This window comes from Chlorocebus sabaeus, chromosome 10, assembly GCF_047675955.1.
Source record: "Chlorocebus sabaeus isolate Y175 chromosome 10, mChlSab1.0.hap1, whole genome shotgun sequence".
In the NCBI taxonomy this organism is placed as follows: Eukaryota; Metazoa; Chordata; class Mammalia; order Primates; family Cercopithecidae; genus Chlorocebus; species Chlorocebus sabaeus.
This window is the reverse complement of record NC_132913.1, coordinates 117,773,370-117,792,420: the sequence shown is the minus strand read 5'-3', so window position 1 is coordinate 117,792,420 and position 19,051 is coordinate 117,773,370. Positions and strand designations below refer to the sequence as shown.

At 43.3% G+C, this 19,051-nt stretch overlaps 1 protein-coding gene across 10 annotated transcripts in view; it reads left to right on the top strand.

The window, feature by feature from the left end:
* Nucleotides 1-4,973: 4,973 nt before the first annotated feature.
* LOC103218031 (sp110 nuclear body protein) overlaps nucleotides 4,974-19,051 on the top strand; it is a 41,027-nt gene continuing 26,949 nt past the window's right edge. For 6 of the 10 annotated variants that reach the window (XM_073020129.1, XM_073020123.1, XM_073020128.1 and 3 more), the window contains exons 1-8: nucleotides 4,974-5,079; nucleotides 8,016-8,163; nucleotides 9,812-9,980; nucleotides 11,892-12,158; nucleotides 12,489-12,572; nucleotides 13,366-13,449; nucleotides 14,897-14,974; nucleotides 16,896-16,964. In XM_073020129.1, coding sequence (XP_072876230.1) covers nucleotides 8,017-8,163; nucleotides 9,812-9,980; nucleotides 11,892-12,158; nucleotides 12,489-12,572; nucleotides 13,366-13,449; nucleotides 14,897-14,974; nucleotides 16,896-16,964 — 898 coding nt within the window. In that variant the 5' untranslated portion in view covers nucleotides 4,974-5,079; nucleotide 8,016. Of the gene's footprint in view, nucleotides 5,080-5,284; nucleotides 5,403-8,015; nucleotides 8,164-9,811; nucleotides 9,981-11,891; nucleotides 12,159-12,488; nucleotides 12,573-13,365; nucleotides 13,450-14,896; nucleotides 14,975-16,895; nucleotides 16,965-19,051 lie in introns of all 10 variants that reach the window. The other 4 variants (XM_073020126.1, XM_073020125.1, XM_073020124.1 and 1 more) reach the window with 2 other exon arrangements.

Genomic DNA, 19,051 nt, shown 5'->3' with positions numbered 1-19,051 from the left:
ACTCTACAGTCCTCCCTCCACCCAATCTCCATGACGTCCCTCAGTCAAGGGAGGAGGAGCAAAGCCAGCCCCACGAGGCCACAGAAGACGGGGTCACTTTTTCCTGCCAAGGAAAGAGGGTTGTAAAGTCATTCAACTCGAGCAAGTCGAAGTTGTTTTGAGGTAAGATGCCTTCATGAGGAGGAAATAAACTCCATATTTGTCCCTATCCCTTGCTGAGGTGGCTGAGAAGGACAAGTGAAGACCAGGCATTTCAAATCTTCAGTCAGGCTCCAGGGCTGGCCATGCACCTTAGTGAGCCTGGGCTGGATGGGTTAGGCCCAGTGATTGGACATGGGGCCAGAGAGAACTGAAATACCATGCATTATAAAGTAGGGGAGATGCTCTTAGCACTCCATGAAAGCAGACAGAAGTAAAAGACAACTATCTCAACTCCTCCAACCAAATGCAAGTGCAGAGGTTGGGCAGAAAAGTGAGGTGCATTTCTAAGTTTTCTCAAATATATGGGCACTTCACAACTGCAGCCAGGGGTGACTGGGAGAAAACTGAGCTTCAAGCATTTCACCGAAATTTTGAGGAAAGTGACAGCCTTCTCATTGGATGGGGAAATGGTTTGGAGCTGAGATTATCTAGACCCTCAAGGACAATATGATACAGGAGGATAGCTGTATTACATTTGTGTTTACACACAATTTTTCATTTATACCCAGCCCTCATTCTGTAAAGGATTTGAAACAATTTACAAAAACACACTATAGTAGCATAAAGTCCAGTGATAAACAAATGGAAGCAAAGGGCAAATATCAAAAATAAAACCACAGGACTAGAAATCCAGGCAGAAAAATGGGTCAAAGACAGGGAGCTGATGAGAGCCGGGGTATGGGTAGAACCCAGGGCCAGTGACAGAGCAGTAGTGAGGATTAAAAAGCCAGAGGCAAAGCAGTATTTTTCCAAAAGATGTGCTCCCGAATGCTACTTTTTCTGGCTCATTACACATATGCAAGGAAATCTGCTTTTTATAAGTTTGCAAATTATAGAGTGCAAGAAATTTCTACCCCTTTCTCACTTCTGCTTTCTTTCTACCAAAGGAACAAAGACCAATCTGGTCGCGACAGACTCCAGAACACTGATGAGGACACCTTTTCCAGTAGGCAGGGTCACTGTGCCTACCAGGTCTTGCATATGTCTGGATCTCTCTCTCTCACACCCATGTTTGCTCATGACTCCCAAATTCCTGACTCTGAATGCTAATGGGGACATTCACTGCTTTTATGTCCAATTATGTCAGATAACCAATCCCAGATTGATCATATTTCCTTGAATATCTCTTGCCTATAATTCAACCTCTGGTACTCAACATTTTTATCAGTCAGGATTTGGGAGTAAAAATAATCCAAACTGACTGTGGCTAAAACTCAGGCAAAAAGTCAATTTCTTAGAACTATATTGGGTAGCTCACAGAATGTATGGGAAAGCCAGAGGACTAAGTTAAGAAAGTAGGCAGTCTAGGCAGGTCATATTAACTCACTTGTCCTTTGTTATAATATAGTTGAATGATATCTGGATCACCTGAACATCCCATAGAATGTCAGACTGGGCTGGGCATGGTGGCTCACACCTGTAATCCCAGCTCTTTGGGAGGCCGAGGCAGGCAGATCATGAGGTTAGGAGATCAAGACCATCCTGGCCAACATGGTGAAACCCCGTCTCTACTAAAAATACAAAAATTAGCTGGATATGGTGGCATGCACCTGTAGTCCCAGCTACTCGGGAGGCTGAAGCAAGAGAATCACTTGAACCTGGGAGGTGGAGGTTGCAGTGAGCCAAGATCACACCACAGCACTCTAGCCTGATGACAGAGCATGACTGTGTCTCAAAAAAAAAAAAAAAAAGAATGTCAGACTGATTGATGACACTGGTGACAACATGCTGATCAGACAGGATGAGCAAGATCTTGGCGGCCAGCATACCAGCAAAAGAAGAATAAATTACTGACCCACAATAGCAGGGATGAATCTCAAAAGCAGGATGATGAGGAAAAGAAAGCCATACACCAAAAGTGCATTCCATGTGCTTTCATTGAAAAAAAACAAAACAAATAAAAACACCTTAATACACACAAAACTAATCTTTGGTGACAGAAAGCAGATCAGTGGTTGCCTGGTGCTGGCCTTAAGGAGGGGATTATCTGCAAAGGGCACAGGGACCTTTCTAGGGTAACAGAAATGGTGTGTACCTTTTTTTTTTTTTTTTTGAGACAGGATCTCACTCTCTTACTGCTCACCAGACTGGACCTCCCGGGCTCAAGCTATTCTCCCACTTCTGTCTGCCTGGTAGCAGGGACCACAGGTGTGTACCACCATGCCCAGTTAATTTTTAAAAATGTATTTTTGTACAGATGAGGACTTGCTCTGTTGTCCAGGCTGGTCTCAAACACCTGGGCTCAAGCAATCCTCCTGCCTCGACCTCCCAAAATGCGGGGATTATAGGCGCAAGCGACTCTCCCAGCCTAGAAATGGTCTGCATCTTGACTGGTGTAGTACTTACATTTGGTAAAATGTACATTACAATGAATAAATTTTATACCTCAATAAACTGGGGCTAAAAAGAATTGTATATAATTTTAATAGATTCTCAGCACATAATCACTAGCATGTGAATTAACAGATGAGGTGAATTAACAGATGAGGTTTTCCCATTATTACCATGTTGTCAAGCATGTTTTTTTTTTTTGAGGCGGGGTCTCACTCTGTTGCCCAGGCTGGACTGCTGTGGTGCAGTCTCAGCTCACTGCAACCTCCAGCTCCTGAATTCAAGCGATTCTCACGCCTCAGCCTCCTGAGTAGCTCGTATTACAGGCATGTGCTACCACGCCCAGCTAATTTTTTTGTGTTTTTAGTAGAGATGGGATTTTGCCATGTTGGCAAGGCTGGTCTTGAATTCCTGGCCTCAAGTGATCTGCCTGCCTCAGGCTCCCAAAGTGCTAGCTAAGCTACAGGCCTGAGTCACTGTGCCCAGCCAAGCATATATGGCTTAGAATAAACATCTTTCATCCTCATTCACAGCTGTCTTTTTTTCATGTAACAATTTTTGCCTGATTTGACATTGACTTTATTTTCCCACTCCTGTTTTACTTTTGTTTGTTTGTTTTGCATTTGCCTGGTAGATCGCTGAAGAGATCTAAAGGAAGAAGTTCTTGCTGCCAGGCTCCTCAGATGCCCATGAAGGGGCTATCCAGGTGATGTGGAGGGTAAGTGACATGTGACATTTGCATAAAATAACCTTAATTCTTTAATTCCTTTACCACCGCCATCCCCTGCATCACAGCACCGTATGTTACTGCGTGCTGAGGCATCAATGCACCCTCTCCTCAGCTGTCAGCATTGCATTTTTCCTGGCGTGTCTTCCTTGCCTCTGTTTCACCCACAGCCATTACCTGCAAAGCCGGTCTGCTATTCTGTACATACTTGGGTGGGATACGCTGTGTTTGTTCCTGCATAGAAGGGCTTGCTCTTGTGCAGTTAGTCTTGGTTTCAAAGCTTCTTAAACTTTAGATCCATGTCTGCCATCTTTCATCTGAGGAGTTTGTGGGTGTCCTGGTAGGGGAACTTGGGGGTCCTATACATTTGAGAATTATTGATTTAATCAAACTTACATAGATTTCTTTTCTTTTTTCCCAAGATGGAGTCTTGCTGTGTCACTCAGGCTGGAGTGCAGTGGTGCAATCTCAGCTCACTGCAACCTCAACTTCCTGGGTTCAAGCGATTCTCCTACCTCAGCCTCCCAAGTAGCTGGGATTACAGGCTCACGCCACCACATCCAGCTAGTTTTTGTATTTTTAGTAGAGATGTGGTTTCACTGTGTTGGCCATAATGGTCTCAAACTCCTGACCTCGTGATCTGCCCGCCTTAGCCTCCCAAAGTGCTGGGATTACAGGCGTGAGCCACCATGCCTGGCCCAAAGTTACATAGATTTCTATAGTGCAGTGGTGCAATCATAGCTCTGCGTGGCCTTGAACTCCTGGGCTCAAACAAGCCTCCAGCCTCAGCCTCCTCAGTAACTAGGACTACAAGGTACATGCCACCACACTCAGTTAATTTTTTATTTTTTTATTTTTTATAGAGATGGGGTCTCACTATGTTGCCCAGGCTGGTCTCAAACTGCTAGGCTCAAGCAATCCTCCCATCTTGGGCTCCTAAAGTGCTGGGATTATAGGCATGAGCCACTGTGCCTGGCCAATAGTTAAGGATTTTTCATAGGCCCCACATGTCAATGTATATTAGGGATCTTTAAAGGGGGCACGAGAAGGGGTGTCCCTGCCAGCCCTTGAGTTGCTGCTCTGGAATCAGCAGGCCCCAGCTCTGCTTCAGACTCCCGGCACCCAACTACCTGCCCAGCTCTCAGCCATTTTTCTGCCTGGAGGTCTGCCTGCCTCTGCACAATTCCAGTTCATGTGCAGGTTCCCTTGCATTTCAATTTCTTCATGTAATAATCTTATCCTGACAAATTCTAGGCATTTCTGGCACATTCTCTTTTTTGTGTGTGCTGTTAGTTTGATAACACACTGGATAAATTCCAGTGAATTTATTCAGTTACGTAAACATCACCACAATCCAATTTGAGAACATTTTCATCAACCTAAAATGTACAGAATGAGGACAAGTCATGGGAAAATAGATGTGGGTAGGGAAGCAGTTGGACGCTGAGTTCCCCATTCCCACTGCCGCTGGGGCTGGACCCCTATGCCTCCTCCTCCCATACGCCTCTCTCTGGGCTGATCCCAGCTGGCAGTACGCCCTCCCCCAAACCCCAACTGCCAAGACGTCCTGGGAGCCTCACAAGCGCCCATGAGGAGGCGGAGAGAGGCTGCAGGCACTGACCTGCCTTCAGCTTCCTGCTTGGCAAACTCTGAAAACTTTCACTTTTCTTTTCTCTGAAGCCCGGCCCCTTACTGCGTTTGTCAAAGCACGGACTTCCTGTTTTGCCTGCTACCATCTCCCTGTAACTCTCCCAATCTTCGAGGAGTGATCCCCGGCTCAGCTCCTGGAAAGGGGCAGGAACGACAAACTCAAAGTCCAGGTGAGTTTCTGTCTTTGCTGCTTTATTCTTCGCCCTTGGCGACTGCAGAGGCGACTGCAGTTAACTTCCCGGCAGCAGCTGCAGGGTGGAGTTCACTTATTTAAACTCTGAGGGTCTGTCAGAGCTCAAGCACGTGGTACTTATTAGGAGACTGTTAAAAGGGGGCACATGGAGGGAACACTGACACCTCTTTTTTTCGCCATAGAGTCCAGCCTGTTACTGTGAATGGAAACGAGATTTGCCCTCTATCCTCACCTAAGCTCTGATCCTACACTGCCGGCAATAGGCGGCTCATCTGTTATCCGTTGTGTAAATGACTAGAGGTATTTGGGAAGCTGGTGGAAAAGAAAAAATGAGAGTACATTTAATTTCCTCTCTAGTGTATCGTGAACTTTTTATATATTTTCTCTAAACACACTCATGATTATTTCCTTGAAATAAATTATTAGAAGTGGAAATTCAAAGGGGCCCATGTTTCAGGGCATTGGACACTGATTACTGAATCAGCCTCCAGAACATTTGGACCTGTTGACCTTCCCACTCACAGTGTCTGAGATTATTGCTATTATTTTCTATCTTGGCCAATTTGATAGACAAATATGTTATCAAATTGTCTTCATTTACGCTTTGTTGTTGTTGTTTTGAGACGGAGTCTCGCTCTGTTGCCCAGGCTGGAGTGCAATGGCACCATCTCAGATCACTGCAACCTCCGCCTCCTGGGGTCAACCTTCTGCCTCAGCCTCCTGAGTAGCTGGGACTACAGGTGTGCACCACCACGCCCAGCTAATTTTTGTATTTTTAGTAGAGACAGGGTTTCACCATGTTGGCCAGGCTGGTCTCGAACTCCTGACCTCAGGTGATCCTCCCACCTCAACCTCCCAAAATGCTGGGATTACAGGCATGAGCTACCATGCCTAGCCTTCATTTATACTTTCTACCAGCTAGTTAACATGCTTATCGTATATTCATTGCACATTTGGCTTATTCTTTTATCACTCTTTGTTCATGTATTTTGCTTTTTTATTTTCTAGTTGGATGTTTGTCTTTTGCTTATTCGTTTGCAAAATCTCTTTACATAATAAAAATCTGAACAGTCATATATGAGATATAGTGTCTTGCATAGAGAGAAACAGGATTTTAGAGTCAGACAAGCTCTGCTTTGCCACTGAATACCTTGTGTGACTTACTAAACCTCTCTGTGCCTCCCTTTCATCTTTGGGACTCATGACAGACGAAGAATGAGGAAGCTCCAGACTTCCTGTTCTGAGCGCTGCTGTATAATGAATTGTTTTAAAAGGAGCCCCCAAGACCCCTTCCTCTTCTTAGTATATGTTTATTCTGACTTTCTCTGACTTTGCACTGATCTTTGCACTATCTCCTTCCCCTAGGCATATTGTGGATAGTAGATTTCTCTCCTATCTGTTCTCTATCTTCCAAGACTTCTTCACCACCACAGATTCTCAATGGCGTCTTTTCTTGTTTTCCAGGGCTACTGCAGATTATTCTTTTCATGAGTACTTTTTTCTGCCAAGTTAAAAAAATTGGGGAATGAGGAGAAAGAGACTATGGTGCTTAATCTGCCACTGGGATTAAATCTCTGGAAACAGTTGTTAATTACAATTTGGTTTTCTGTTCAACACAAAATGAAATTGGAAAAATGGAATCCATGTTTGTTCTGTTTGTTAAAAACCCTCAAGTTGATTGAATGTTTTGTGAGTGCTTTTCCTTTACTTGACAATTTGTCAAGAATGTCATTTATAAATTTTCTTCCCATTATAACTTATTGATATCTCCTCATGGTCCATAAATGGCCAATCTTTAATAAGTGCCGCATGGTCATGGGAAAAGGCACATGTCTGAGACATGAAATGGTGGCACTGAACATGTCAGTTAAGTCACTTTTACTAAGTATGCCTTTCTCAGCCCTCATGCTTTTATTTATGCTTGGCCCATTTGTGTTGAAGATTGGGAGTGGTTTATTAAAGTTTCTAAATATTATCAGGTTTCCAGCCGGACTCTACCCATTTTAGGGTGGTCCCTGTTGCATGAGCATTGCTAGTTAATGGCTTCAGCTGCAGCCCGGGTCCTCTTGTATAACCCAGATCAATGTGGCCATGGAACACATAGTTAGGACTCTAAGCCTGGAATCGGGATTTACTCCCAGCTCTTTCACTCTCGAGTTGTGCAACCCTGGGGCAAGTTATTAAACCTTTCTATGTCTCAGTGTCCTCAACAGTGTAAACAGGTGCAGCCATAGGAGCCATCTCACAAGGGTTTTATGAAGATCAGATAAGTTAGTGCATATGAAACCCTTAGAACAAAGTCTGGCACACAGGAAACACTCTATAAATATTAGCTACTTTTAATATCTTCCTTATGTTTACCTGCAGCGCCTTGGGATTCTGTCATTATATTTCAGTCACTCTCAGCCTCCATTGTTGCTGGGAATTGTCATTGTTTCCTATACCCATGAGCCTTTTAGGCAGACATTGCTTTGCAGGTACTAAGGATGCCTTTGGGACCAGAATGCCTACCTTTAGATCTGCCCATTTAATGCAGAGAGAAGCTCCCCGCATTCCTCAAGGTCTTTGCTTCTATTTTTTTTTTTTTTTTTTTTTTTTAGATGGAGTCTCGCTCTGTCACCCAGGCTGGCGTACAGTGGCACAATCTTGGCTCACTGCAACCTCCGCCTCCTGGGTTCAAGCGATTCTCCTGCATCAGCCTCCCAAGTAGCTGGGACTACAGGCCCACGCCACCACTCCGAGTTAATTTTTGTATTTTTAGTAGAGACAGGCTTCACCATATTGACCAGGATGGTCTCAATCTCTTGACCTCAGGTGATCCGCCCACCTCAGCCTCCCAAAGTGTTGGGATTACAGGCATGATCCACCGTGCCTGGCCTTTGCTTCTATTTTTCATCATGCCTCTTTCCATAGGATGTTCACCATGACAAGAGCCATGGAAGAGGCTCTTTTTCAGCACTTCATGCACCAGAAGCTGAGGATCGCCTATGCCATACACAAGCCATTTCCCTTCTTTGAAGGCCTCCTAGACAACTCCATCATCACTAAGACAATGTACATGGTGAGTCGTGTTGAACCCTTCCATGGCAGCCCAGCCCCCACCAAACATGCCTGATTATTAAGGTCTCAAACCACAAACCACCAGGGCTTCCAGAGTTTGGAAGGCCCAGCCCAGGCGTGTTCATTATCACAGAAGGTGGGGGTGGTTAGGAGAGAGGGTGTCATAGGGCTATATTGGTTTCTAGGGTGTCATTGCTGTAACAATGACTACAAACTAGGTAGCTTAAAACAACAGAAATATATTCTCTCAGTTGTGGAGGCCAGAAGTCCAAAATCAAGGTGTTGACAAGGTTGATTCCTTCTAGAGGCCCTGAGGAGAATCCGATCCCTGCCTATCTCCTAGCTTCTGGTGGCTGCTGGAAATCCTTGGTGTTCCTTGCCTTGTAGACGCATCACTCTAATCTGTTTTCATCTCTACATCACCTCTCTTTTGAGTCTTCAACCTAATCTTCTGAGGACACTTGGATTTAGGGTCACCCTAATCAAAGATGATTTTATCTCAAAACCCTTAACTTAATTACAACTGCAAAGACACTTTTTCCAAGTAAGTTCGCATTCACAGATTCTGGATGGATATATCTTGGCTGAGGGGGCACCATTCAACTCACTACAGGCATCATTCCAATTTATAACAGCTTATATTGCTCACAGTGCATTCTGATGTGAGACAGGCAGGCACTGGAAGATATGCTATGTGGATAAAGTGGACCTATTTTTATACAATTTTGGTTTTTAAAGCATTGATTGAGCCCTAGACTCGGGGAAGTGCCAGCAATCTTCCCTAGTCTCAGTCTGGTTGGCCCCAACTTCCTCTTCAGATCACAGCCCAGAGAGCACTCCTCAGAGACATCTCCTTGGCCCGCTCATCTCATTAAGACCCCTTAGTTATTCAGTTCCATAGCAATCCATGCTTTCCCTCCATAACGCTACTCTCAATTGTAAATAGGTATTTGTGTTTATTAATGCCCATCTTCTCCACCTGACAGTGCCTACCCCGCCCCCCAAATATAGGCAGCTCTATGTTGGTCTTATTCAGTGCTGTGTACCCAAAGACTTGCTGACTGAGCCTAGTAGATGTTCAATAAGTATTTGCAATCAGTTCTCTCTTGCCATATTTCTCCTTTTGTCCATCCTCTCAGTAAGGAAAATTCTCAGGGAGACTTCTCTGTGGCTGGAATCTATTTGGGTCATTTCAAGTTTGAAAGACACAGAGAGACTGAGCAGAGGCTAACAAGCAACCAGCAGAATTGCCTCTGTGACCATCACTAGAACAACTGCTGAAGCATCCTGCCCAGAGCATTAAAGAGTCAATTACATAGTAGCATCCTTTAATTCCACTTTCCTTCCTTCAAATTTCTCTCTCGTCTCAAATGTGCCTGAAAGTTGGATTCAGAATATAGACTTACCTTAAGAAAGCTAAATTATTTATTTTTGTTGATAGTCATCCAAATATGTGTAAAGTTTCAAAAATAAGCATGGTAAAATTGTGACCACTCTACCTTAGAGAATGTGACTATGACTATATATTTTATGTTAAATTTCTTCTTAAAAGAGTAAGGTAGCTTTCTTAAAACTTAGAAAATCATAAATGTATAACTTCCCATTTGATTTTATAGTCGTTTATAAAAACCTTCACTCCATTTTTTAAGGAATCTCTGGAAGCCTGTAGAAATTTGGTCCCTGTATCCAGAGTGGTGCACAACATTCTTACCCAACTGGAGAGGACTTTTAACCTGTCTCTTCTGGTGACATTGTTCAGTCAAATTAACCTGCATGAATATCCCAATCTGGTGACGATTTACAGAAGCTTCAAATGTGGTAATGAGATTTCTCAAGTCCTTTTTGCATTTAAAAAGTTGCTATGGGAAAAGTCGGGGTTTACTTCTAGCCCTGTGGAATATGCATATTAATCCCCCACTTTCTCTCTGGGGAGGAATGGATCATATTCTCTCATTGGCACAGCTGCAGGAGCAGCCCCTTGCTAAAGCTGATTCCAGCTCTCTAAAATGAATTTCTAGAGCACATAAACATTTCTTACGTGTGCTATGAACTTGGAAAAAATCATAGAATTTGGCATACTTGACAATCTATAGGGAATGCATAAAGTGACAGAAATGCAAAGTTACAGAGATCAGGTCTAGTGGAAGGACAAGGAGAGTCAGGGAGGAAGAAAAATGAGTAAGGATGGATAATACTAAGTATCTTTTTATGGTGCATTATCGCAAACACTTTGTTTGATTATCTCATGTCATCTTTAAAACAACCCTTTGAAGTCATTCTTATCCCCATTTGACTGACAGAGAAATTAAAGCCCAGAGGTAATTTTCCCACAATTACTTGTCAGTTAAGAAGCAGAGCAAGAGTCCTACTTGGGTCTCCCAATACCAGGGCCCAAGATTTTAACCACTAGTCCAGACAGGGACAGCTGGAAGGCAGATTGTAAAGCTAGAGAAGGGAAGAAAAGTAGCTACGGAGAAAGGGAGGGAACCGCAGATGTAGCTGCAGAAAGAGAGGGTCTGAGAAAGAATGGAGCATGAAGTACATGGAGAAAGAAAAGAGATTGGATAAATAAAGGAGCAGGAAAAAGAACAGTGGCAGAGCTGGGAAGAAAGCAGCCAGGGAAAGAGAGCAGGCAGTAAAGTCATTTTAGGTTGGAAGTAAAACACTGGCCAAATCATATGTTCACTTACCTCAGAACAACAAGCAAAGGACCACCAGCTCACATTGGATTGTGATATTTTCATTAGTGGAATCACCATTGTTGACAGTTCCTCCTTTGCTCTCTGACACTTCACCATCAAAAGGCTTCCCCCTAAAGGGGGCGATGATTTCTTGAGCTAAAGGAACAGTGAAAGGGGCAAGTCTACCTCCAGGTAGGGCCCACTGTCCTGGCGCATACGGACAACATTAGGAGAGGCATGGCCTTAAAGGCTGTGCTAAGAACACCTGAAAGCCATGGAGACCCACACACTGATGTGCCCCTAACCTGGCTGAGCTTCAGTCATCTTCTAGGATCTTCAACTTGATGATTTTGTTCTGGATCCCTTTCCAAAATTTGAAGTTCCTTTCCTTTTTCCATTCACTGGTTGAGACCATTTTACTTCTGAAATAAATTATGGAAAAGAATCTTAAGAGAAACCCAGCACTAGCCATGCAAGGGAATAGCATGTGGAAAGCCAAGGGTCTGGGGTATTGTGGATGGGAGAGAAAGCTCGGTGTGACCAGATCACAGGGTACAATAGAAGCCGCAGAAGCTGACTCTGCAGAAATGAGCAGAAACCAGAATATAAATGTCCTCATACACCCTGCTGAGGAATTTTTGTTTTCTCTTATTTGCTTTGGGGAAGTGTGATCTGTTTATTTATTAAAACAGAGACCTCTTTTAAAACTATAGCATGTTCATTATTGACTAAATCATATGACACCAAGATTAAAGAAAATTAAATCCCTGCATACAAACCCAAACTCAACTTTTCTGTGTGAAACCATTTTGGTATTAGATCGGGGCTTAGATGCAGTTATCGTGGCACTCAATGCCCAAACCAGATAAATAAAATAGGGGCCACAAATGGATAATGATGACAATGAATCAGTTCTCTGCACCTGGGGGGATGAACAATGAATAACTCCATGGCCCCATCCTATTGGAAGGCATGAATTAAGAAATCCCCTTCCCCAAGTAATTCTGAGTCTCCAGGGTACTGATGTGTGTCTCTTCACCAATCCCAGTTGGCGCTTCCTATGAACAGCAGAGCAGAGACACACCAATCCTACTTGAAGCCCCAACTGGCCTAGCAGAAGGAAGCTCCCTCCATACACCACTGGCGCTGCCCCCACCACAACTGCCTCAACCAAGCTCTTCACCCGGTGCGCCAAGAGTCAGTGAGCCTGGAACATCCTCACAGCAAAGCGATGAGATCCTGAGTGAGTCGCCCAGCCCATCTGACCCTGTCCTGCCTCTCCCTGGACTCGTCCAGGAAGGAAGAAGCACTCCAGGTAAGAAGCAGATCCCATCCAACACCCATATATCCTCAGCCTAAGGTGCCTGTGCCATGTTGCCTCCAATCCCAGTGTCTTGACTTGTATTGTCCTAGTTCTTCTCTTGCAACCACCTACCTATACACAACCCTTTTCAAGAGGGACTATGAGCACTGCCGGAGAGTGGGTAAGACCTAGAGTCTAGAAAACCTGCTTCCCACACCTGTGACATTCCAACCCACTGCCCTTGTGCCTTGATGCTCTATCTGTTCCAGGCACTTTTAACATTCACTCTCCTCCCTGACATCCAGTCCCTGTAATCTGTAATAATTTCCTTTCCTCCTTCAGTGACCAATGATGAGTTAACATCCAAAATGAATGAGGAAGACGACTCAGAAGAGATGCCCAGCCTCCTCGCTAGCACTGTGCCAGGTAATACCAACTGGGGCTGATACAGCTTAGCTCAACGTGGCTGTTAAGGGAGAACATGCATCTGCCAACCAAGAGGCTATGGTGGGAACCATGGGAAAAGGAACTGGGCGTGACAAAGGAAAAAAAACAGAAGGGGCCAATTCACCAATGCAGTAATGCAAAACAAACCAACAACAAAAACACCATTCTGAATTGACAAGTAACCTGTGTAACACTCACACTAGTGACCCTTAGCTGATTCCTCACCCCCACCTGATTATGGGGGCCTTTGAGTTTCAACATTCTTCATTTTTATATGGTTTGGATTCCAAGAGCAATGATCAAAATTACTGGAAAAGATGATAAAATGTCTACAGGTCTACTAGACCTGATATTTAGCTTCTAAAATTGTATCACTTGCCCTCCCCAAACCATTGTCACAATGGAGTTTGATTACATTAAATAAAAGAATGGTATGATATTGGGCATTGTCAAAAAAGATATCATGGATCCCAAGCTCTCCAGTACTGAGAAGAGGGCTCCTCTTCGATCCAAATAATATTTCATCCACTCCTCTAATACCTACCATCCAAAAAGGTTAACATAATCAGGAAGCTAACAGCAATGGAAGAACAAGTGGCTAATTGAGAGTGAATGGTTGCTTACTTTCCCACTCCATCCCATCCTTCCCTGGGCCTTGGTTGCTCAGTTACCCTGTCATTTTTACTTGTTGGAATAGAGCATTCTCTTTCCTCCTCATTCTGGTCCCTGCTTGCTGTTCCTAAGATCTGAAACTTTTTCTTCCTCCGTTCAGTGGCCAGCGACAGCCTAATCTCCCAAATAAAAGATAAAGAAGACCCCCAAGAGATGCCCCACTCTCCGTTGGGCTCTATGCCAGGTAATCTGGTTTAGTCAACCTAAAAGCTTGCCTTTGTTTCTGTGTCTACCGAGAAGAAAGGTCATTCAGATCTTCTAGGGAGGGGGCTCTCCTCCCACCTCTCAATCTTGGCCCAGCTTCCAGTTCACCCAGCACTTGGGAGCTTGAACAGGCAGGAGATCTGACCTCTGAATGGATAAAGACTCCCTGGGGGAGGGCAAAGTCTCGAAAAGGTAGACTTGGATAGGGCCACAGACGATGATGGACAGAGCCCCGCCAGTACCTGTAGGCTTGGACTCCAAATACCACAAAGTGCCTGAAAGGGAAGCATTCACCTGCCACAAGGGGTTGTGGCAGGAACCCCAGGGGAAAGCACAGGGAACTGAGTCAGGCTGGACTGTTTGACGGAGCCACTCTTCTGAGCCTCTTCAATAAAGCAGTGCTCAAAACTGCTCTGTCAAAATGCAAAGCAAATGAATAAAAACACTGTGTGGCCCTAATAGTGAACTGGTGCAGCAGACATGGATGGTCCTCCTTCCAAGCCCCAACCTGATGGTGGGGAATCTTCACTTTCAACCCTGGTCATTTCTATATCATCTGGAGTTTAAGAGTTGATATTACTAATATAATTTGAAAGGTAGTAAATTATTCCAAAGGTCTAATGACTGCTTGCCACCTGCCTCAGTCACCTATTCCTATGCAGGCCAGCATTTGAGACCAATCTCATAGCAGTGTGTAAAGAAAAAGGTGACAGCTTTATGTGAGATGGGCCTTTATTTGTAATGGCTTCAAGTCCTGTCTTTCTTTGTGCAGCAAAAACTAGCAGAGCTTTATATATCTTTGCTGTTAACAGGTGCTAGCAAGCACAAGCTTGCTCCTGCTTTCTTCAAGCAATCCTTGTATACAGAAATATATAAGGCACTGAGCCTTCTTTGCTATTTCTCCAAATAAAATAACCACAGATAGAGCAGTTAAAGAATATCCATACATAGACATCAAAGCAGTAAGATGTATTTTTCATACAGCAAAGACATTCCCCTCCATCGTGGACATCAGATTTCAATGTCACCACTTTCCACTCTCAGCTTCATTCCTTGAGCAAGGGCTGCTGGGAGCAGCAACTATGTGACTAGAGTCATGATACCCAGCACAGTTTATTTCTGCAATTTCCATTCATTGTACCCTCTTCACTCACTTCTCTCCCATCCATAAGATAATCTCTCTAAAAGGATCAGACTGAGCCTCTGCTGTGGGGCAGTTATGCCCTAGTTCCCTGTGATGGTCACGCAGGTAACAATAACCACAAGTTAGTAAAAATCAAGACAGAGCCAGGGAATTCTTAGGGCTAGCAGCTTCCCAGCCCTGGGCTGCATGTACTTTCTACTTTTCTAGTTCTTCCATTGACTTCCCTCAGCACTTTCTCTTCACTGGATCTGAGCTCTGAAGTGACTTATATTTCTTTTGTCAGAGATAAGAGATGATTCTCCAGAACCAAATGACCCAGAAAAGCCCCAGGAGGTGTCCAGCACACCTTCATACAAGAAAGGTAAGGAAAGCATTTCTCCTGTAGAGGTCAGAAGGGTGAATTCTGAGTTGCTTTCTGTTTTTCTGTGTCTTGTCAAGAGCACCACTATGTGACCACAGTCCTGATGCCACACGCAGTTTGTTTCTGCTATTTCCATTCACTGCATCTTCCAGAAAGGCCTTTATGAAAATTATCAGGAAACCAGAAGGCATTTGGGGATATTGAAATATGCCATTGGAATTTCCTTTTCTGAAAAAAATCAATCTCCTATATTCACAACTTCTGTGTTAATTGCACTTCCGTCTTTAACTGAAAGTTGGTTCCCCAGAGAGGAACCCACTTCCTCTTAAGACATGGCTGGGCATTCTCTGCCATCCATCACTCACACCTCATGGTGAGAGGCAGGTTAGATGTCCATCCTTTGCTGCCTACTGACCCCATCCAGCCCCTGCCTCCCTGATCCTCTCCTTTGAGGCTTAACCATTCAATTAAAATGTTTGCTCACTCATCATCAATATCATCCAATAATTTCCCTAATAATCCTTTCAAAGGTTGTTTTTCTGTCATTTCAAGTCACAGCATCATCCTAGATGCCTTCAGGGTACACATGGATAACAGACAACTCTGTTATCCAATACTCTGGCCCCTCAAATCCTTCATCTTCTCATTTTCCATGACTTTTTCCTCCACCAATTCTTGGCCTCCCATATCCAAAGGCAACCTATAGACCCTATCATCATTCAAATCTGGCTCGATTTCCCAACAGTTAATTTCAGAATTCCTTTTTTGATACCTATCCTTGAGCTTTTCTCCTTCTGTAGCTATCATTCAACTTCTGATCACTCTTTTTCCCAGTCCAATTCTAACAAACAAACCAAAAAGAATCAAAAACATGTTTTTCTGTTCTTATTTATTTATTATTTCCTCTAAAGTTGTCCTTCAACCTCATTTGGATCACCAGTCCACTGGCCTTTCCTCCTTCCAAGCCATCATCTGCTTTTCTTTGCTGCCCAGCTTTTTAACATTGACACTAATTCACAGTCCAAGAGTCATCATTTCAGTAACCTATTGCCATTATCTTAAACCTGCCTTTCCTCTCTGCCTTTTCCTGGAACTCTCTGGCAAGTCTTGGAAGACCCTACTTACCTACTTCCTGTACACTGCATCTGACTTCCTGTACACTGCATCTGACTTCCTGTACACTGCATCTGAAAGCCAGCAGTGCTGGAGAGAGTTCCACAGCAAGGCAGAGTACACTCGCTGGTCTTCATGGTTCCAGCACAAATCATCTCTCCTTACTGTGTGACAATGCTACTTCCTGCAATAATGCTTTCAAACCTCAAGCTCTATTTTTCAAACCTCTGACCCCCTCACCTCCTGCTTTTGGTCAATCAATGACTTTCCCTCCTGCACCATAAGCAGATATCAGATGAGAATCCCCTTATTTGTGCTGCTAGCCCTACAAACCCTAACTATATCTTTCTTCTTCCTCTCTGAGTTCCCTCCTTCTCTTGTAAGACAATCCTTCCACCTCATCTTGTAGAATCCATGATCCCTTCTCTCTCAAGTATTCCTTACAGCAGTATTTCTCACACAAGAATCTGCATTCAGACAATAATTACATGTATCATAGCTCATTAAAAAATGCTTTATCTTGATTCTCATCTCACTTCAACTACTTCCATAGCTCTCTTTCATTTCACAACCAAACTTCTAGAAGTGAGTTACCTAAACTTCCTGTCTCCATTTCTTCATTTCTCCGTTTCCTCTGTCATTTTAGAGTCCATCTTCCCCTATTATTCCCTGAAATAGCATCACCTAAGGTCACCAGTGACCTCCTAGCAATGTGGTTTGAAGGCCAAAAGTAAAAGCTGAATATCACTGACATATAAGATTGGGAGATCAATGTTTGTAACTATAAAACATTATCCTTTCTTTTTAGGAAAGAAAAGAAAAAGATATGTCTGGTCAACTCCAAAAAGGAGACATAAGAAAAAAAGCCTCCCAAGAGGTAAGATGAGAGTAGAAGAGAAAGCTGGAGGCTGGAAACAGCTCATGCAGGGCTTACAGGTCAAGCTGTGGAGGGTTGAATTTTATTCTAAATGCAATGGGAAGCCACTGAAGAGATTTAGTCAGTGAAGTGACACAATCCAAGCTCAATTTTGCTACAGTGTAAAGAATGAGTTGGAGCTGGGAAAGAATGGAGACAGGACAGCCATTTTGGGGCAGGTGCCATGAGAGTTCTTAGTGGTTTGGATTCAGATCTGACAGTGGAGATGCAGAAAAGAGTGCCAATTCAAGATCAGTTTTGCAGGTATTGTTGACAGGATTTGAAATATTAGCTACAGATGAGAAAGAGAGAAAAATCAAGGCCCATTCTTCAATTTCTGGCTTAAATGAGTAAGTGCTAATTCCCATTGCTGAGGGAAGATGTAAATATACTGGGGGGATAACTTTTAGAGTTCAATATTTGACCTGTTCCTTTAGAGGTTTCTGCTGGCCATCTTTGCAGCTGTGCATAGACGTGTGTTTTGTCAAGAACTGTAAAGGGTCTGAGATGTTACTCCACTTGCATTGGTATGTCCATATATATATATATATATATATATATATATATATATATATATATGAGTGTTGCAGGAACACAAGGTATTTGGGCCAGGGAAAACAATTCTTTACTGATATTCACAACCAGCTCATCAGCCAGAGCAACACTGCAGTGTCTGTCTCCCATACACAAACCAAAGGCAGTGCTAAGAGAGCTAATGGAATCTTTCTATTCAAAATAGACTATAACTCATATATAAGGGATGTAGAAATGATGGATTTTCTGTTTAGATACATGAGAGGGACAGCCATCATCCTCTCCTCCTGAAAGGAGAAGAAAAAACTTTGCTGCTTTGAGATACAATGGAAAAGATCCTGATTCCCAAGGTCCCCATCCTAACCTTTGGAATTTAAATGCATCTTTCCAAAGGCCAGAGAAACTCCAGGTGTTGCTGACTTTTACGACCTAAAGATATCTCCAAGTTCGGGGCTTTATCCCTTGTGATATATAGATACCTAGGGAAAGACCACTGCAGTTGTCCTGGCACTTTAGGATTTAACCTAGGAAGCTAGTCCTGGGTAAACCCATCTGGACATCTCAGGAGATAAGAGAAGTTTTATTATCCCTTTAGATCAGAGCAATTAACTAGAAAAAGAGCTATAGCTCTAATTCTCGTGGTATGTGAAGAGTACAATGTTTCTGTGGAAGTGAAAGCAAGTATCTCCTATATTTATATTGTATACATTTCCGTGTCTCGGGGGTTAGGGCTTTTTACAGGAACACTGAGAAATCAGGAAGTTATATTCTCCACAAATATGGCAATTTGGCACTCATGGAAAAAGTCTGGTCCATATATATATATGAGTGTGTGTATACATATATATATATGTATCATCTGCAGATATATATCATCTGCATCCAGATATATATGTATATATATCTGGACCTGATATATATAAAAATATAAATATATATATTTATATTTATGAGTTATCAGTAAAATAAAGATATTCTGATCTATGGGAGAAGAAAAGAGAACTACAGACCTAGCCCTGCTCTCAGAAATCCCAGTGGAAGAGGAATCTAGCAAGGCAGACTGAGGGAATGAGACCAGTGAAGACAGAGGAGCACCAAGAAAGAACATATTAGCAAGCCAAGAGGGAATGGCTGACTATACTGAAAGACTAAGATAAATTCAGAGAAGAGGGCCTTGAGTTTGGTCAGAAAGAATCACTGGAAAATTTAAGAAAAATTTTGGTGATGGAGGCAGGAGCCAGTTGTATGGGGAGCATAATGAACGGGAGGTGATAACATATGTAGACAACTCTAGCTATAAAGGGAAACAAAGCAATAGATGGCAACCTAAGCCAGTGGCTTAAAGCTCCTTTTCCTTGACTTAGTTTACCCTTAATATGATCCCAGTGTCCAAAATCACAGGGCTGGTGTCCTTTTAAGATACTTTACAGAAATGATTCCATTCTATGAAAAGTAAGTGACCTTCCTGGGCAGGAAGGGGAAACAAGCTGCTTTCTCCCCCATTCTACTTACTA